At 40.2% G+C, this 22052-nt stretch overlaps 1 protein-coding gene across 5 annotated transcripts in view; it reads right to left on the reverse strand.

The window, feature by feature from the left end:
• LOC115193539 (hsp70-Hsp90 organizing protein) overlaps positions 1-18985 on the reverse strand; it is a 32902-nt gene extending 13917 nt beyond the window's left edge. For 2 of the 5 annotated variants that reach the window (XM_029752255.1, XM_029752254.1), the window contains exons 1-4: positions 18768-18985; positions 996-1078; positions 322-405; positions 121-177 (exon numbers count right to left, since the gene is read on the reverse strand). In XM_029752255.1, the coding sequence (XP_029608115.1) occupies positions 121-177; positions 322-405; positions 996-1078; positions 18768-18825 (282 nt within the window). In that variant the 5' untranslated portion in view covers positions 18826-18985. The remainder of the gene's footprint in view (positions 1-120; positions 178-321; positions 406-995; positions 1079-18767) is intronic. The other 3 variants (XM_029752258.1, XM_029752257.1, XM_029752256.1) reach the window with 2 other exon arrangements.
• Positions 18986-22052: the final 3067 nt, after the last annotated feature.

The raw sequence follows: 22052 nt of genomic DNA on the forward strand, positions 1-22052 counted from the left end.
TATGACAACCATTCCTTTCTATACAAACCATTCCTTTTTTTGATAACTGCAAATTAGGGTGCTAATCGTCATATGATTCAGATTAATTTAGAAGACATGTAATATTGGTTTGTAGTTTACCTGCTCGGTGCTCTCAGGCGTCTTTACCTGCTCCAGCTTCTTGCGCTCCCGTTGACGCTGAGAGAAACATAGAAACAGCATCACGCATCAGGAATACAGATGACTATGTTGTTCACTATGGACAGAGCAGGACTCATCTATTTTAACTAAACACTATGGCTCAGGAGGAGTAGGTGTGTGGTGTGTGGGTGTGTTGCTCACCTTCCTCTTGGCTCTGCGTCGCTCCACTCTGCGTTTGGCCTTCTCCTCCTCACTCAGACTGTCCTCTCCACTGATGTCCTGTTCCTTAAAGACATTATCTTGTACTACTGTATACTTTCTAGCCAGTTCTGAAAGTAGTGCTCACGAACCGTAAGTGGTCCTCGAAAATTGCATACTACGTCACATTTGTGCAGATATGTGCACCACATCATCTACTGTGTGTGCGCAACACTTGTTGGCTGTCACTCAAATGTCGAGGGACTGAAGCTCATTGGCTTGAAGTCAAATTGCTAGGAGGCTGGTACCCGTGGGGGAAAATGTAGGGAAAAATGGTGCAGCACAGCTCCCAGAAAAAACGTCGCTTTCAAACTAGGGATTTCGTGGCTAATTGAGGTAAGACAGTAATTCCGCTCATAGATTATGCATGTATGAACTACACATTGGCACATCCAGCCCAAAGCGGGAGGTTTAAAAAAAAAATACTCAGTCGTCGCCTAAGTTCCTGAGCATGCCTTTTAACTTTTAAGACCACAATGCTCCAAATACTGTCAAACATACATTGTCCTTCAGTGTAACATGTCCTTACCTCTGACTGATAGTGTCACATCATTTTCAGGAAAATCATTCGTATGGAGATTCCTGCAAAAAATATGATTTGAAGATGATTACCTTACCTGAGACAGTGTGACGTCATTGGTGGGGTCAGGGGTCGCTGCGCCACACTCCATCTCCTCCTGGCCCTGGGCACTGGGGGCTTCTGGGAAAAAACAAAAACATACGAGTGTACAATATTAGGAACCCCCATTTGCCCTCAGAACAGCCTCAATTAATCAGGGCATGGACTACAAAGTGTTGAAAGCATTCCACAGGGATGCTGGCCCATGTTGACTCCAATGCTTCCTTTCCTCAGTTGTTTTAAGTTGGCTGGATATCCTTTGGGTGGTGGACCATTCTTGATACACACGGGAAACTGTTCAGCGTGAAAAACTCAGCAATGTTGCATTTCTTGACACACTCAAACCTGTGCGCCTGGCACCTACTACCATACCCCGTTCAAATGCACATCAATATTTTGTCTTGCCCATTCACCCTCTGAATGGCGCACATAGACAATCTATGTCTCAATTGTCTCAAGGCTTAAAAACCCTTCTTTAACCTGTCTCCTCTTCTTCATCTACACTGATTGAAGTGGATTTAACAAGTGACATCAATAAAGGATCATAGCTTTCACCTGGATTCAGGTGGTCAGTCTATGTCACAGAAAGAGTAGGTGTTCCTAATGTGTACATCAGGGTTCTATTCATACGTTACATGCTCAGAGGTAAGCCAATCAATGTCTGATATAGAGAATTGGTTGAAACCTAGCTAACATGAACAGAACTGTGTGGTCAGATACAGGCTTGAACCAGGTCACGACTTCGCTGCCATCAGATTCAAGTCAGTCTGTCACGCACACAAGTCTAACGACTGAACAGTTCCTTCTGCAAAAGGAGAACTGAGAATATATATAATTCTTTATATTGTTTATGGTCAAAGCCTTAAAACTGGGGTGTCAAACTCATTCCATGGAGGGCCTAGTGTCTGCTGGTTTTTGTTTTTTATCCTGTCAATTAAGACTGAGACAATTAGATGAGGGAAGTTCCTTACTAACCAGTGACCATAATTATCAATCAAGTCCAAGGGAGGAGTGCAGAAACTCTGCCCTCTGTGGAATGAGTTTGACATGTGTCTTACACTGACAGGACTCAATCTTCTGTGTTTTACATTTCAAGCTCTGAATTCTGATGGAGACCAATGGACCAAAACGAGGACATTAAAAATGAAGAAGTGAAACAGCAGTCAAGAGGTGTACATGTGACTTCTCTAGAAATACAGCGCAATCGGAAAGTATTCAGACCTTGACTTTTTCCACAGCCTTATTCTAAAATTGATTAAATATGTTTTTCCCCCTCAATCTACACACAACACCCCATCATTTGGCAAATGTATAAAAAAATACTAAACTGAAATATACATAAATATTCAGACCCTTTACTCAGTACTTTGCTGAAGGTCCTTTGGAAGCGATTACAGCCTCAAGTCTTCTTGGGTATGACGCTACAAGCTTGACACTCCTGTATTTGGGGAATTTCTAACATTCTTCTCTGCATATCCCTTTCAAGCTCTGTCAAGTTGGATGGGGAGCGTCGCGGCACAGCTATTTTCAGGTATCTCCTGAAAATAGGATGTTCGATCGGGTTCAATTCCGGGGTCTGGCTAGGCCACTCAAGGACATTCAGAAACTTGTCCCGAAGCCACTCATGCGCTGTCTTGGCTGTGTGCTTAGGGTCATTGTCCTGGTGAGGTCTGAGATCCTGAGCACGCTGGAGCAGGTTTTCATCCAGGATCTCTCTGTACTTTGCTCCGGTCATCTTTCCATTGATCCCGACTAGTCTCCCAGTCCCTGCCGCTGAAAAAAATCCCCACAGCATGATACTGCCACCTCCATGCTTCACTGTAGGGATGGAGCCAGGTTCACTCCAGACGTGACGCTTGGCATTCAGGCCAAAGAATTAAATCTTGGTTTCATCAGACCAGAGAATTTTGTTTCTCATAGTCGGAGAGTCCTTTAGGTGCCTTTTGGCATAATCCAAGCGGGCTGTCATGTGCCTTTAACTGAGGAGTGGCTTCCGTCTGGTCACTCTACCATAATGGCCTAATTGGTGGTGCTGCAGAGATGGTTGTCCTTCTGGAAGGTTCTCCCAAGTACACTGAAGCTCTAGCAGAGTGACCATCGGGTTCTTGGTCACCTCCCTGACCAAGACCCTTTTCCCCCGATTGCTCATTTTGGCCGGGCGGCCAGCTCCAAACTCCTTCCATTTAATAATGATGGAGGCTACTGTGTTCTTGGGAACCTTCAATGCTGCACAAATGTTTGGGTACCCTTCCCCAGATCTGTGCCTCAACACAAACCTGTCTCGGATCCTATTTTGGACATGCACTGTCAACTGAGGGAGCTTATATAGACAGGTGTGTGCCTTTCCAAATCATGTCCAATCAATTGAATTTACCACAGGTGGACTCCAATCAAGTTGGAGAAACATCTCAAGGATGATCAATGGAAACAGGATTTACCTGAGCTCAATATCGAGTCTCATAGCAAAGGGTCTGAATACTTAAAAAAACAAACATTTTTGCACATTTATTTGCATAACTGTTTTCACTTTGTCATGTTTTTTTTTCCTTCCTTCATATATTTTAGAATAAGGCTGTAATGTAACAAAATGTCTGAATACTTTCCGAATGCACTGTATGCCTGGCTGTGACACCAATCTTTGCCTTTCCACAACTTTGTCCCTGAGTTGTTTTTTTAAGATCCTTGAGTGTTTGCTTTGCAAGTCACTACTAGCAGACAGAACCTACAGGAACTGCTGAATGAATCCTGAAATCATGTGAATCACTACAATTTAACACAGGTTGAGGCCAATAAACTTGGTGTGTGATTCTGAATGTGATTGGTTAGCCCTGAGCTAATTTAGGATTGCTATTACAAGGTGTGTGGACGCTTACAGTACGCAACCAAGCTATTCCATTTATTGATTTTCATAAAATACATTACAAAATGTCACTTGTGCGGTAGGATGTGTAGATCAAAGGGTGTTAAGTATTTTGTATTTTATTTCCAGGCTATAAGGCAACAAAAGGTGAACATTTTGAAAGGGAGTGTAGACTTTCTATAGGCACTGTATATTTAGCTTTGGATCATTTTTTCTGCCTTCTAAGTTTTAGAAACATTGGCTTGTGCCTTGAAATTCTGTGACCAAAAACCCACTCATCTTTAATATATTTTCTAATTTCTCTCCCTCGTGAGGGACAATAATGAAAGTTAACAGAAATAACATGTAAAGGTAGACCTATCAATTAGTTATTGTTTTTACTAATATACATTTTCTTTATAAATTATTAAGTCAAATAAAATGTATTTGTCACATGCTTCATAAACAACAGGTGCTGTGAAATAGTTATGGGTCCTTCATCAACAATACAGAGTTATGATAGTGATTAAAAAGTTACTTTTAAAATCACCAAAATAAGTAACGGATTTCTGCAAATGAATTGGCTACAATGGGAAATCATAGAAGTCAAACCACAGTTGGGTTCACAAGTTTGGAAAGCACAGTACAGCAGAGTATTAGTTCAGTACAGTACAGTTCAGCACAGTACACAGTAGGGCACACGAGTTGAGAGCACTATAATGTACTGTACTATACTTTACTGTGCTGAACTCTACTGTACTGTTCTGTGCTCAACTGTACTGATCTCTACCGTGCTGTACTTTGATGTCCAAACTTGTGAAACATAGACATCTATGATTGTTTCAGATTTGGTCCAGACCATCCAGATTTGGTCTTGTTGAGAGCAGAGCTCATTAAAATAATAGCCAGTGTGTAGAATAATACCCAGATATGCAAAGGAGGATATTTCATATGTATACTTTAGTGTACCTATTTAGGATACATCACCATGAAGAGAATGACATTCATATCCATAGTTATGCATTTCTATGTTGTACAGATCAGGGACCCATGATGAAATTCCATTACCCGGTGTAAATCCACTTCACTTACTCAATAAACCAAATAGATTTTTTCAATGTCAAGGTGTGGTGTCATAGATGACACCCCATTGTATCGGCTGACATCGTTGAATCTTAATTCAGAGCAGATATTTAAGAGTTTTTGAAAACATTTAGGGAGATTTTACAGAAATTCTGTTACCAAACTTTGCATCTGCACAGTTCTTCCAGTAAGTGTGTTTCTGTAAAAATGTCAATGCAAATTGTTAAAAGGAGTCCTTGTGCACAGAGTTGTATGGTTTGTTAAACTTTTAAATCAATGATCCTTCACTGGGCAACAAAAACCATGGTCATGCACTGGGCAACAACAGACAGTTATTCACTTGACACAAAACAGAGTTCAGTGGTTAAACAGTAAGTTCCGTGGTTAAGGAGTGAAACTGATTGTTGTGGAATCATGTGTCATTTGTCTAGTCTAGACATTACATCGGTCTGGTCTAGTGACATTTGCCTACAGTTTGTCTGAGAGGGAGACAATAGGGAAACTAAAATAACAGAAGGAAATGAGCTCCGATGGGATGGGTTGACATGGAAACTAGAGGTCGACCGATTAATCGGAATGGCCGATTGATTATGGCCAATTTCAAGTTCATAACAAATGGGTAATCGGCATTTTTGGACGCCGATTATGGCCGATTATATTGCAATCCACGAGGAGACTGCGTGGCAGGCTGACCACCTGTTACGCAAGTGCAGGCAGCAAGGAGGCCATGGTAAGTTGCTAGCTAGCATTAAACTTATCTTATAATAAACAATCAATCTTAACATAATCACTAATTAACTACACATGGTTGATGATATTACTAGTTTAACTAGATTTGCATATAATCAATGCGGTGCCTGAAATTGTGTCACTTCTCTTGCGTTCTGTGCAAGCAGAGTCAGGGTATATGCAGCAGTTTGGGTCACCTGGCTTGTTGCGAACTGTGTGAAGACCATTTCTTCCTAACAAAGACCATAATTCATTTGCCAGAATTTTACATAATTATGACATAACATTGAAGGTTGTGCAATGTAACAGCAATATTTAGACGGTTCTGTATTTCATTGAAAGAATAAACGTTTTGTTTTCAAAATGAGTTTTCGGATTTGACCATATTAATGACCTAAGGCTCGTATATGTGTGTTATTATGTTATAATTAAGTCTATGATTTGATATTTGATAGAGCAGTCTTAGCGGTGGTAGGCAGCAGCATGCTCGTAAGCATTCATTCAAACCGCACTTTCCTCCATTTGCCAGCAGCTTTTTGCAATGCTTGAAGCACAGCGCTGTTTATGACTTCAAGCGTATCAACTCCCGAGATTAGGCTGGCAAAGCTATAGTGTCTATAAGAACATCCAATAGTCAAAGGTATATGAAATACAAATGGTATAGAGAGAAATAGTCCTATAATAACTACAACCTAAAACTTCTTACCTGGAAATATTGAAGACTCATGTTAAAAGGAACCACCAGTTTTCATACGTTCTCATGTTCTGAGCAAGGAACTTAAATGTTAGCTTTTTTACATGGCACATATTGCACTTTTACTTTCTTCTCCAACACTGTGTTTATGCATTATTTAAACCAAATTGAACAGGTTTCATTATTTATTTGAGACTGAATTGATTTTATTTATGTATCATATTAAGTTAAAATAAAAGTGCTAATTTTTCATTCAGTATTGTTGTAATTGTCATTATTACAAATATATATATAAAAAAAAATGTCAAAAAATAAAAAATTAAAAAATTTAAAAAAACATTTTATTTTAATGGCCGATTAATCGGTATCGGCTTTTTTGGGTCCTCCAATAATCTGTTTCGGCGTTGAAAAATCATAATCGGTTGACCTCTAATGGAAACGGCTGAAGTGAAGGAGGCATGTGTTGGGGCTATGACTGAGTAGGAGGATGTTGCCCTTAGACCGATGTAAGATCAGTTGTACGTTTTCTAGGTCTGTGTCTAAGGGCAGCCTCTACATGAAACATGTGTACGCACAGGTGTGGGAGTTCTGTAGAAACAAATCAAAATGTATTTATAAAGCCATTTTTATATCAGCAGATGCCATAAAGTGCTTATACAGAAACCCAGCCTAAAACCCCAACAGAGTGTGTGTGAGCCTAGTAAATGGTGAGACAGGGTGAATATGAGTTTAATGATGATGCAGATCATGAGATCTCTGAGTGTACACACAGAGACAAGAAGAGGGCGGGTGGGGACAGTTGGTATCCATATGTAGAACATCTGCTAAGATCAAACCAACACACATCAAAACCGTGTGTATCGGTCTCTGTACTAGAGGCTAAAATTAGTGCTGGTGTTTTGCTTGGCTGTTATTTAATTTAGGAAATCTGTTAGAATGTATTCCCACGCATAAGAGATATTTGACTGTATACAAATGTAAGCAAGTTTGAAATTATTATGTTTTTGTCAAATGCTATATTTGTTTGTGCTTTTTGCGGTCAATTTGCATTTTACAAATTATTTGTAATTATGTTCCGGCCCCCTGACCATCAGCTCAAGAAAAAGAGAAACCATCCAGCGAGCTGAACCTGGTTGATGATCCCTGCTCTGGGCTACGGCTTTATCAAAACATAGCCACCTTTTCTAAATTACTTTAAATGGCTGAATATGGACAAAGTCATCCAACAATATGTTCTGGGAGGACAGGGAAGGTCTGGGGAGCTGGTTGACCTGTGATGACACAGCCTCATCATGACTAGGGCCCGCAGAGTCCCTTCCCTAAGCCGAGTTCAAACTTCTTAGGGTAGAAGGGAAGACATTTAAAGGGATAGTTATATGAAAAATGTATATCGTTATGCTCTTCTAACCTCAAAAGGAGCTCAGTGAAAAGTAGTCACATATATATATATATATATATATATATATATATTATTTTTTTTTCTTCTTCAGAAAGCTGTTCCTTTAATCTAAATGGCCATGATGTCAGTAGGGTTCCATTGATGAATATAATACTAGAGTGGTTGATGTCATAAGTTCCCCTCACATGACAGTATGCTGATTTCCTATTGGGCTGCTAGGGGTCAGGTCAGGGCCACTGTGTCAGTTGATTCACCCTGGAAGACACCAGGACAAATATACAAGTAATGGGATACAGATACAGTGGGCATGTTCAGTAGGGCACAATGTAGCAAAATGCTTCCTGTGCTTGGCCCTCCTATGTTGAACATAATAAACGGCTCTCTATCCACCGGATGTGTACCAAGCTCACTAAAAGTGGCAGTAATAAAGCCTCTCTTGAAAAAGCCGAATCTTGACCCAGAAATTATAAAAACTATCGGCCTATATCGAATCTTCCATTCCTCTCAAAAATGTTAGAAAAAGCTGTTGCGCAGCAACTCACTGCCTTCCTGAAGACAAACAATGTATACGAAACGCTTCAGTCTGGTTTTAGACCCCATCATAGCACTGAGACTGCACTTGTGAAGGTGGTAAATGACCTTTTCATGACCGAGGCTCTGCATCTGTCCTCGTACTCCTAGATCTTAGTGCTGCTTTTGATACCATCGATCACCACATTCTTTTGGAGAGATTGGAAACCCAAATTGGTCTACATGGACAAGTTCTGGCCTGGTTTAGATCTTATCTGTCGGAAAGATATCAGTTTGTCTCTGTGAATGGTTTGTCATCTGACAAATCAACTGTAAATTTCGGTGTTCCTCAAGGTTCCATTTTAGGACCACTATTGTTTTCACTATATATTTTACCTCTTGGGGATGTCATTCGAAAACATAATGTTAAATTTCACTGCTATGCAGACGACACACAGCTGTACATTTCAATGAAACATGGTGAAGCCCCAAAATTGCCCTCGCTAGAAGCCTGTGTTTCAGACATAAAGAAGTGGATGGCTGCAAATTTCTACTTTTAAACTCGGACAAAACAGAGATGCTTGTTCTAGGTCCCAAGAAACAAAGAGATCTTCGTTTGAATCTGACAATTAATCTGGATGGTTGTACAGTCGTCTCAAATAAAACTGTGAAGGACCTCGGCGTTACTCTGGACCCTGATCTCTCTTTTGAAGAACATATCAAGACTGTTTCAAGGACAGCTTTTTTCCATCTACGTAACATTGCAAAAATCAGAAACTTTCTGTCCAAAAATGATGCTGAAAAATTAATCCATGCTTTTGTTACTTCTAGGCTGGACTACTGCAATGCTCTACTTTCCGGCTACCCGGATAAAGCACTAAACAAACTTCAGTTAGTGCTAAATACGGCTGCTAGAATCCTGACTAGAACCAAAAAATGTGATCATATTACTCCAGTGCTAGCCTCCCTACACTGGCTTCCTGTTAAGGCAAGGGCTGATTTCAAGGTTTTACTGCTAACCTACAAAGCATTACATGGGCTTGGTCCTACCCATCTTTCCGATTTGGTCCTGCCGTACATACCTACACGTACGCTACGGTCACAAGACGCAGGCCTCCTAATTGTCCCTAGAATTTCTAAGCAAACGGCTGGAGGTAGGGCTTTCTCCTATAGAGCTCCATTTTTATGGAATGGTCTGCCTACCCATGTGAGAGACGCAGACTCAGTCTCAACCTTTAAGTCTTTACTGAAGACTTATCTCTTCAGTAGGTCCTATGATTAAGTATAGTCTGGCCCAGGAGTGTGAAGGTGAACGTAAAAAGGCTGGAGCAATGACCCGCCCTTGCTGTCTCTGCCTTGCCGGTTCCCCTCTCTCCACTGGGATTCTCTGCCTCTAACCCTATTACAGGGGCTGAGTCACTGGCTTACTGGTGTTCTTCCATGCCGTCCATGGGAGGGGTGTGTCACTTGAGTGGGTTGAGTCACTGACGTGGTCTTCCTGTCTGGGTTGGCGCCCCCCCCCCCCTTGGGTTGTGCCGTGGCGGAGATCTTTGTGGGCTATACTCGGCCTTGTCTTAGGACGGTAAGTTGGTGGTTGGAGACATCCCTCTAGTGGTGTGGGGGCTGTGCTTTGGCAAAGTGGGTGGGGTTATATCATGCCTGTTTGGCCCTGTCCAGGGGTATCATCGGATGGGGCCACAGTGTCTTCTGATCCCTCCTGTCTCAGCCTCCAGTATTTATGCTGCAGTAGTTTGTGTGTCGGGGGGCTTGGGTCAGTCTGTTACATCTGGAGTATTTCTCTTGTCTTATCCGGTGTCCTGTGTGAATTTAAATATGCTCTCTCTAATTCTCTCTTTCTCTCTTTCTTTCTTTCTCTCGGAGGACCTGAGCCCTAGGACCATGCCTCAGGACTACCTGGCATGATGACTCCTTGCTGTTCCCAGTCCACCTGGCCGTACTGCTGCTCCAGTTTCAACTGTTCTGCCTGCGGCTATGGAACCCTGACCTGTTCACCGGACGTGCTTGTTGCACCCTCGACAACTACTATGATTATTATTATTTGACCATGCTGGTCATTTATGAACATTTTAACATCTTGACCATGTTCTGTTATAATATCCACCCGGCACAGCCAGAAGAGGACTGGCCACCCCTCATAGCCTGGTTCATAGCTCTAGGTTTCTTCCTAGGTTTTTGGCCTTTGTAGGGAGTTTTTCCTAGGGAGTTTTTCCTAGCCACCGTGCTTCTTTCACATGCATTGCTTGCTGTTTGGAGTTTTAGGCTGGGTTTCTGTACAGCACTTTGAGATATCAGCTGATGTATGAAGGGCTATATAAATAAATTTGATTTGAACAGGGGGGACATTTAGATAAAACACTGGATTGACATCCATACATAGACCTGTACACTGTTGAAATGTCCATCTCCTCAGTGTGGAAGATCTGTGGCATTTCTTGCAGTAGTTCCCACGCGCACACATACAAACACCAATGGTGACTAACTATCCATCTGTGACTCACCACCAGACCATATAGGGATGGAGTAAATCTCAGCATCTGGTCCCATCCAGAAACCCTGAGATCTGAGAGGACAGGATAGACGTAGACTAAACACTAGGCAATATGGCAAAAACTCCACCCAGTCCTGCTATTTAAATGGAAAGGTTACGCATGTTCTTACTGCACCGTCTGAGTACCCATTACCTGCTAAATTATACTATTCCTTCAATCCCCATCATAAAGGAATGTTCTCTGTCCAACAAATTATCCAGATCTGATGCCAATAGCAACAAAAGATCCGGTGTTTACCTCTTGAAGGAAATTAGTGGTGCTGAAAGGGGATTTTGCTGACACAAGAATGTAAAATATACAGTATATCATCCCAAACTGTGGGAGGCTAGCTACACCATCTAGCTAAATACAGTACTCAGCCTCCCTCGTCATCACTACCCAAATCAGAGCTTTCCGACTCTGCCCTGTCCTGGAGAGCTATGCCTACTGTGGTCCGGCTTTCGTTCCAGCCTAGCACTAACAACACCAGCACACATTTTGGACTCATCATACTCTATAATTGTACCTGCTAGACATTTGCATGACTGAAATCATCTACCATCTCAGATCACAGGTGTGTGAGAAAGTGCAAAATTCTACCATTAGAGATTGTTGGGTCGTTCCACCACAAAAAAAGCACCAGAAAGAGGATTGACTGCCACCATCTCAAGATTGTTCGGAAATCATTTCTGTACTTAGAAACAGATTAGATTAGACTTCCTACAACATTTTGTTGAAATATAATTTGATCTCTGAGAAATTAAGCTAATTGATTTCTCCCATATTGGCCATTTTAAATGATTGGATTCATATAAAATAAATATTGTACATAACATCCAATTTGGACCAAAAATAAATAAGTCTAACAATGAGCAAGACATGAGGATTCCAAAGAAATGGTGAAAAGCCACCAACAGACCCCCACCCCAACAACCAGTATATATTATCAGTTCTCTATGTTTTACAAGTAGTATTGAGCTGCAGCTTGGAGTCTTATTTCTTTATCCTATGTAAATTGTAAAGTCTTGTCTCTAATGTCTTTTCCGTTTTGCGTCGGACCTCAGAAAGACTAGCTGTCGCCATTGACATCGGCTAATGGGGATCCTAATAAAATGTAAAAAACAATGTACTGTACCTACCTACGTAATTACCACATGTCATCAAGTTACTCAGAAACAAATACAAATACAAAAAAAATGGGGAACTGGGCTGCAAGCTAGACTTTCTGCGACTGAAATCGGGCCTAGACAAAGAGATCAGAAACCAGGGGATTCAAAGAGCTACAGCTTTTTTATTGAACCTTTATTTAACTAGCCAATTCAGTTAAGAACAAATTCTTATTTACAATGACGGCCTACCCCGGCCAAAACCAGACGACACTGGGCCAATTGTGCACCGCCCTACGGGACTCCCAATCATGGCCGGTTGTGATACAGCCTGGAACCGAACCAGGGTCTGTAGTGACGCCTCCAGCACTGAGATGCAGTGCTTTAGAGCGCTGTGCCACTCGGGCTACCCAACATGTTGTGGTGAATTTAGAGCAAGAGTAAAGTTAGTGATCAAAAAGAAAAGAGGAACAGCATGTCAGTATTTAGCACAAATGAGAAGGGGGAAAGTATTTAGTCTCTGTCAGTGGAGGCTGCTGAGGGGAGGACGGCTCATAATAATGGTTAGAATGGAGCGAATGAAATGGCATCAAACATATCAAACACATGGTTTCCACCTGGTCCACTCCAGCCATCACTGGGGAAGAGGGGCTCCTGGTAAAGGTGGCACCAACCTCCTGTGCTCTCTGTGTATCATGCTATGTAACTAATCTCTGATATGTACAAGAGAAAGAAACATTGTCAACAAAAAATGTTGAGGGAAACTTTGTAGAAAGTATAAACATTTCGAAAATGTTATGTGGTTCCCGCAGTTTGGTTGGTTGGTTGGGGCAGTTGTGGGTTTGATTCCCACATGGGGCACAAACTGAATACCGTGAAACTTAAATTAATAGCCCAGGTGTTTGCTTAAATCACTGAAGACAACAGGGCCCTTTTTGAGCCAGGCATCTAGCACCTATTTTTTTAATTCACACAACCTTTTGCATAGTTAAATTGTTTTTTTCCAGCATTTTAATCAATGTATTTCTTTTCTGCACTAATGCGTTATCATTTACACACTGTAACTAGGTTTCCATCCAATGGACGACAGATTTTCCTTGACACCCAAAAGTACTCATTACATTTTGAATGCTTGGCAGGACAGGAAAATAGTCAAATTCATCCCTACTGCCTCTGATCTGGCAGACTCACTTGTAAATTATGTGTGAATGTTGGAGTGTTCCCCTGGCTATCTGTAATATTAAAAAAAAATGTGGCTGGTTTGCTAAATATAAGGAATTCGAAATGATTTATACTTTTACTTTTGATACTTAAGTATATTTTAAACCAAATCATTTTACTCAAGTAGAATTTTACTGGGTGACTGACTTTTGAGTCATTTTCTGTTAAGTTATCTTTACTTTTACTCAAGTATGACAGTTGGGTACTTTTTCCACCATTGCCCATGTGTAACTGTAACTGGGAGGAAGTGTAGTTTGTTGGCTGGGGGCACACAGTCATAAGGATCGGTGCAAACCTGCTACAGTAACAGCGTTTTCACACATAGTTTGACTATTTGTTACATTGTATTTTTTCCCCATTTGGTACGGTTGGAACTAAAATTCCTAAATAAAACTGTGTCCATGCAAGTAATTTGTTTATCATCCAAAAATTCTCACCTTTTGGTCCTAGACTTGGCCCCAGTGATGTACTGGGCGTGCAGCCTAGTACATCACTGGGGCCAAGCTTCCTGACATCCAGGACCTATATACTAGGCAGTGTCAGAGGAAGGCCCAAAAATGTGTCAAAGACTCCAGTCACTCAAGTCACAGACTGTTCTCTCTGCTACTGCATGGTGAGCAGTACGGGAGCACTAAGTCTAGGACCAAAAGGATCCTTAACAACTTCTACCCCCAAGCCATAAGAGTGCTGAACAACTAATCAAATGGCCACCCTGACTATTTTCAAAGACCCCCCACCCCTCCTCCTTTGCTTTTACACTGCTGCTACTGGCTGTTTATTATCTATGCATAGTCACTTTACAAATGACCTTGACTAACCTGTACCCGCACACATTGTCTCGGTACCAGTACCCCCTGTATATAGCCTCGTTATTGCTATGTACATTTCTTATGTTACTTTTTCTTTTTTATTATTATTATTTTTGTATTTTGTTTTTACTTTCGATTATTTAGTAAATATTTTCTTGACTCTATTTCTTGAACTGCATTGTTTAAGGGTTTGTAAGTAAGCATTTCACGGTAAGGTCGGCACATGTGACAAATAAAATTGGATTTGATTTGAAAAGATGCCAACAAGAAACAGTGTGTATTCCCTAGGGCAAAAAATGATGACAGATCACCAGATAAGGAGACAGTGACCAGACACCAGTCCGTTTTAGAGTAATGGAGGACATAACCACTAGGGCCGGGACAATACCAGTATCAGGATACTCGTTAGTATCGTGGCAAGGAAACAAAACACAAAGTGGTTTTAACTTCTTTAGGAAAACAGCCCTAATGTTGGAAACAAACATCATTATCCTATCATCCAGAGTCACATTTATTTATTTTCCAAGCTATTAGCACACAATCTTTTACATAGAGTAGGTTTTTAAAGGACCAAAGAGTCCTCTGCTTCGTGTTTTCATTTTGTTATCATAACACTGTTTAGAATATCTACATAAGTTCAGCTATTGCATTTTTGTCATATTACGCTGTAGGTTACTCAGTATGAGAAGAGTGCCATCCTCCTGCATCTCACATCTGTCTGTAGTTATTGAACTCTGCCTGCTTGACCCATGAGGCAAACTCTGTCATATCCAGGATGGAGTGTCATACACTCCACCCCTCCTGCCACCTGACGGCACCTGTCCATAACCTGTAATACATTACTTAGATGGAAGGGACTTATCACTGACTGGCGACTTGAAGACAGAACCTCACCCAGAGAGATGTGCATGTCTGTGTGTTAAATAATCCTTAGATTTGGGCAAATAGACCATAGAAATGCCATTCTAGTTCTGGTTAGACAGCTGAAGTTATGCTCTAAACACAACTGATTTGATTTGTTAGGTAAAGTGTAGGCATACAGTCTATATAAGCACAACAATATGATATTTACAGCAGAAAATGTTTCATCTTTGTAACACAAACACATCCTTAGATTTTTTTGTTGATGCATCTACACTCAAGTTGGGAGATGTTTGTGCAATGTCCACACGTAGCCTACACCTGTAGGGAGATTAGTTCTAGGATTTGTTTCCCGGGAAAGATCTAACAGCAGACATAAGGAGAGACAAAACTTGCCAGTTATAGAATATTGTGTAGCTGAGCTGACTGAAGACCCACTCAACTGGCAGTAGTTTATAATGTATCCACGATAACATGTGATAACATGTATTTACATGATGTTATGAAATGTTGAAACTAAGTTGCAAGCTACTTTTGTAGCAAGTGTATCTTATTCCAGACACTAATTCTTCTACACATTTCAGACACTAATTCTTGCCATAGCTGATTTGACAGAGAAATATAGCTGCAGCTGGCTATCATATCACCAAGCTATGCAAGCTAGCTGCTGTCACGTTGGCTAAATACAAGGTCTTTAGCCTACACGTTGAACCTAATTAGCTGACAATCTTGAGATGGTGAGTCAGTCAGGAGGGGAGAAGTCCTCAAATTCAAAACTGAATTCTCTCCATAGACTGGTTGGTTGTTTAGCAACAACCGATGTGTGTGCACTATGGGACAAAACAGACAGGGTTGGCTTAGATTGTTGACAACATGTAAACTAGATTTTCTTTCCAAATGTTTATTGAAAGTATAAATACATTTGCACAATGAGCACTTGTTGTCTCTCAAATAGATTGTTAGAGTTTAAAATTTAACCATATTACAGTTGACATGAAATCAGTCAGACACACCCAAGGAACACCCACATCAAACCACACCCCAAAGACAACTCGTTTGTCTTCAGTCATGGCCATGAGCATTTTTTTGTGAGCATTGATGAAAATATTTTGGTTATGGAAATTCATGTGTTTCAGACGTTTGAGGCTGCTGTACAAACCGAAAATAAAAGATGCAACATTGAAACTTAAGAACGGAAAGCATAGCAATGCATAGTGACTATGCATAGATGGTGTTATCATCTATGCATAGTCACTTTTATAACTCTACCTACATGTACATATTAGAGGTTGACCGATTAAACGGAATGGCCGATTAATTAGGGCCGATTTCAAGTTTTCATAACAATCGGTAATCTGCATTTTTGGATACCGATCATAGCCAATTACATTGCACTCCACCAGGAGAATGCGTGGCAGGCTGACTACCTGTTATGGGAGTGCAGCAAGGAGCCAAGGTAAGGTGCTAGCTAGCATTAAACGTATCTTATAAAAAAACAATCAATCTTAACATAATCACTAGTTAACTACACATGGTTGATGATATTACTAGTTTATCTAGCTTGTCCTGCGTTGCATATAATCGATGCGGTGCCTGTTAATTTATCATTGAATCACAGCCTACTTCACCAAATGGGCGATTTAACAAGCGCATTCACAAAAAAAGCACTGTCGTTGCACCAATGTGTACCTAACCATAAACATCAACGCCTTTCTTAAAATCAATACACAAGTATATATTTTTAAACCTGCATATTTAGTTAATACTGTCTGCTAACATGAATTTCTTTTAACTAGGGAAATTGTGTCACTTCTCTTGCAACAGAGTCAGGGTATATGCAGCAGTTTGGGCCGCCTGGCTCGTTGCGAACTGTGTGAAGACTATTTCTTCCTAACAAAGACAGCCGACTTCGCCAAACGGGGGATGATTTAACAAAAGCTCATTTGCAAAAAAAGCACAATCGTTGCACGAATGTACCTAACCATAAACATCAATGCCTTTCTTAAAATCAATACACAGAAGTATATTTAGTTAAAAGAAATTTGTTAGCAGGCAATATTAAACTAGGGAAATTGTGTCACTTCTCTTGCGTTCATTGCACTTAGAGTCAGGTTATATGCAACAGTTTGGGCCGGCTGGCTCGTTGCGAACTAATTTGCCAGAATTTTACGTAATTATGACATAACATTGAAGGTTGTGCAATGTAACAGCAATATTTAGACTTATGGATGCCACCCGTTAGATAAAATACGGAACGATTCCGTATTTCACTGAAGGAATAAATGTTTTGTTTTCGAAATGATAGTTTCCAGATTTGACCATATTAATGACCTAAGGCTCGTATTTCTGTGTGTTATTATATTATAATTAAGTCTATGATTTGATAGAGTAGTCTGACTGAGCGGTGGTAGGCAGCAGCAGGCTCGTAAGCATTCAATCAAACAGCACTTTACGGCGTTTGCCAGCAGCTCTTCGCAATGCTTCAAGCATTGCGCTGTTAATGACTTCAAGCGTATCAACTCCCGAGATTAGGCTGATAATACTAAAGTACCTATTAGAACATCCAATAGTCAAAGGTATATGAAATACAAATGGTATAGAGAGAAATAGTCCTATAATAACTACAACCTAAAACTTCTTACCTGGGAATATTGAAGACTCATGTTAAAAGGAACCACCAGCTTTCATATGTTCTCATGTTCTGAGCAAGGAACTTAAACGTTAGCTTTTTTACATGGCACATATTGCACTTTTACTTTCTTCTCCAACACTTTGTTTTTGCATTATTTAAACCAAATTGAACATGTTTCATTATTTATTTGAGACTAAATTGATTTTATTGATGTATTATATTAAGTTAAAATAAAAGTGTTCATTGTTCATTCAGTATTGTTGTAATTGTCATATATATATATATATAAAATGTATATAAAAAAAAAATATAAAAAAAAAATCGGCCGATTAATCGTATCGACTTTTTTGGGGTCCTCCAATAATCGGTATCGGGAAAAATCATAATCGGTCATCCTCTAGTACATATTACCTCAACTAACTGATGCCCCCGCACATTGACTCTGTACCGGTACCCCCCTGTATATAGTCTCGCTATTGTTATTTTACTGCTGTTCTTCAATTACTTGTTACTTTATTTCTTATTCTACATATTTTTTTTTACTTCATTGTTGGTTAAGGCCACGTAAGTAAGCATTTCACTGTAAGGTCCACGCCTTTTGTATTCGGCGCATGTGACTAATACAATTTGATTTGACATAGAACAGATCTACCGCTTCTTAAGACTTGCATTCAATGAGAATGACATCTCTATAACATACTCTTCTATGTGAATTGTGTCTGGTTGCACATTGCAGCTTTAATGCATTGGGTTCTGGAGAGCAAGGCTATGCCATGTTATCGATTGAGCAATTCTTATCAGTAGTGCTTCAATAAAGTGTTTTTGGACGAGGCGATGAAAGGAAGTGTTACTCTAATAGCCAAGGTTTATGGATGTGCTTTCAGATTCCTGCATTGAGTAAGATATGCAAATGTGCAAAAACACTGTGCTGTTCTCAGTATAGACCGACATACTTTATTGAAATATAGTTGACACGTTACAACTCTTTTTGTGGACCATCAAACAATCCACATCATGAGAACTCCGAAGTAAATTCGTGTAGCAATCGTTACATTTTATATTTACTAATGTTCCAATGTAGCTTCCAAAAAGCTAGCGGGAGAGTGGCAAGCGTAGCCACTTGTTTGAATGTATTTTAACTTCTAATCATCAACAAGCAACAAAAGCGCCGAAGTATGTTATTACAGATTAGTTATTCTACCAGTGTAACTAGTTAAATGTCACAAACACTCCCTTGAAATGTTTTGTAATCCTAGTTCAAAGGCCAAATCAACTTTTTTTTGCCGACTAACTGAGAGGAAAGTTCGAAAAGAGTTGTAAAAAGTGGAGATTTCTTACCGCTCCCAAGCCCCAACAGCCTGTAAATATCCCATGTGAACCGCATGACACCGACCATTCAGCATTATCGACTCAAATACCCGTTAATAAAACCACACACATTGTTACAAAGTAAAAAACGCTTATAACATGGGGACCTTAGCTGTCTCAGATCTGCGGGAATTTGGGAGGTTTGTTCGGGGCTTCCTGGGCGTCATGAGTCGGCATATTTGGTTCGTTGGAGGTTCCACCCAATGCCCTCGTCTTAAAGAGGCAGTTCACGACAAAATCCAACGTTTATATACATTTTCACATAGAAATAGAATTTAGAAGTGTACGTGTGTACCCTTCAATCTGTGCTGTAATGTTTTGAGTTAACTCAACTGACATTACAACAAATAGGCCTACATTCCATTCCATGAGCCACATCAGTTAGCATAATTTGAATGAACATTCTACATGACAATTCAGCATCAGTTGATATAACATCCCAAATTTCCATGGAAATGATTTCGCTTTCAATAGATTCTATAGAATGGTATTTTTCAAAATAAAAGGGTGGTGGCAACTATTTAGTGTACGATACTCTCAACCCCTGATAGTTACAACCTAATTTACATGGACCCGTGGGGATTCTCAAACCTCACCTAATGTTTTGACAGTAGCCTTTTAGTTTAAGATGTTTTAATTTGGACCAAAATATTCAATTGAGATCTTCACAGAAAGACCGACAGACAGACTGTCATTTCAGCTGGATTTGTTCAATTTAGACATTTGGTTCAAAGTTCATAAAATATATTTTTTACAACATTTGTAAACAATAGAGATAGAGTTTTATTCACATTAGGATTGTTCAAAGTATATTCATTCACATAACACATTTGATTTATTTAACTAGGCAAGTCAGTTAAGAACAAACTCAGACAACACTGGGCCAATAGTGCGCTGCCATATGAACTTGATTGAACAAAACATGCATGTATTGTATAACATAATGTCCTAGGAGTGTCATCTGATGAAGATCATCAAAGGTTAGTGCTGCATTTAGCTGTGGTTTGGGTTTATGTGACATATATGCTTGCTTGGAAAATGGCTGTGTGATTATTTGTGTCTATGTACTCTCCTAACATAATCTAATGTTTTGCTTTCGCTGTAAAGCCTTTTTGAAATCGGACAATGTGGTTAGATTAACGAGAGTCTTATCTTTAAAATGGTGTAAATAGTTGATTGTTTGAGAAAATTGAATTGTGGTATTTTAGTTGGTTTTGTATTTCGCGCCGTGCGATTGTTGGCTAGGGGTTCCGCAGGCGGAACGTCTGTCCTCAACAGGTTATTAAGGACAAGAAAGTCAAGGTATTGGAGTGGCCATCACAAAGCCCTGACCTCAATCCCATAGAACATTTGTGGGCACAACTGAAAAAGCGTGTGCATGCAAGGAGGCCTACACCAGCTCTGTCAGGAGGAATGGGCCAAAATTCACCCAACTTCTTGTGGGAAGGTTGTGGAAAGCTACCTGAAATGTTTGACGCAAGTTAAACAATTTAAAGGCAATGCTACCAAATACTAATTGAGTGTATGTAAACTTCTGACCCACTTGGAATGTGATGAAAGAAATAAAATCTGAAATAAATAATTTTCTCTACTATTATTCTGACATTTCACATTCTTAAAATAAAGTGGTGATAAAGTGGTCCTAACTGACCTAAAACAGGGAATGATTACTAAGATAAATGTCAGGAATTGTGAAAACTGAGTTTAAATGTATTTGGCTAAGGTGTATGTAAACTTTCGACCTTCTGTGGAAAGGGTTCTACATGAAACCCAAAATGGTTCTAACTGGAACCAAAAGGGTTCTATTTGGAACCAAAAAGGGTTCTTTAAAGGGTTCTCCTATGGTGACAGCCAAAGAACCCTTTTAGGTTCTAGATAGCACCTTTTTTTCTGAGAGTGTACACACACACACTCAGCTTAGAACAGAATGAACACACCCACACCTGAGCACCATATACTGTAGATCTACATACTGTGCATTCATTCACCTACTTGTGAATGGAACACACACATCTGAGAACACACACTTACTCAAGCCTTTTCTCCTGTCACAGAGTACACAGAACTGTGTCCATTCTAGTAATTCTATATCTGTGTGTTGCGTATGAGAACAGCTGTAGTAACAGCAATTACATCTCCCCATTAATCCAATTCTCTTATCTTAAAGGTGCCGTATGCAGGAATCGCTCCACCATTTCCTGGTTGCTAAATTTCTAATAGTTTGCCTCATTTTTGTTTATGTGACAAAGCAAGCAATCTTTGTACCATCTAAAGCGCTGTGAAATATATTTTCAATAACCCTAAATATTATATTTTCAGCTGTTTGAAGATGGTGTACAAAACCGAAAGTAAAAGACACAAAAACAAAAACAGAACTTAAGTACGGGAAGCATAGGAATAGCACACATAGAACACATCTACCACTTCTTAGACTTTCTTTCAATGAGAATGACAGATCTATAACTTACATTTCTATGTGAATTTAGTTGGGTTGCCCAAAAAGGTACATATGGTAGCTTTAAAGAATTGTTTCTTACGATGTCCAAAGTGATATTACTGTACACGTCCAACAATATGGTGTCAAGTGTAGAACACACACACACACACACACACACACACACACACACACACACACACACACACACACACACACACACACACACACACACACACACACACACACACACACACACTGGGTTGACTTGGAGCTGGCACCGGATAAAACGCCAATAAACCATTTATGACCAATCACAAACCTGGATGGCAGCCGCTGCCTCACAGCTAAAGTCCTTTGGTGGACGGTAGTCTGAAAGGGAGGGCAAAGGTCAAGCGAGGTAGAGCTGGTCCAATGACATCACTCCGTGGAAGATATTCTGTAAAGGATAAAAGAACATACTACATAAACCCAAGTCCAATTTCACCCTTCTCCCTAAAGTGCCCTCTCGTTCAATCCCCCTCAATGATCAAAGCATTCGATTGGCGTGAGCATGTGCTAGGGAGAGTTCCCACCATATTTCTTACACCACTCCATCCTTTTGAAACTTTTAGCCATGCAAGTAGAATAGGTAGTTTCTGATTGTGTGGATAGGCTCTAGGCCTAGATACATGGTGAGTGTACAAGTGCACACTTCAGGGGGAAGGATAGACGATTGAAATTTAGGGAACGGAGGAAACAATAAGGGTTTAGAGCATAACTTTGCTGACGACACTTCTCATTTAGGCATGACTAAGAAGACAGGGGCTTTGTTTCACTCA

Source organism: Salmo trutta, chromosome 5 (assembly GCF_901001165.1).
Source record: "Salmo trutta chromosome 5, fSalTru1.1, whole genome shotgun sequence".
NCBI classification, from domain to species: Eukaryota; Metazoa; Chordata; class Actinopteri; order Salmoniformes; family Salmonidae; genus Salmo; species Salmo trutta.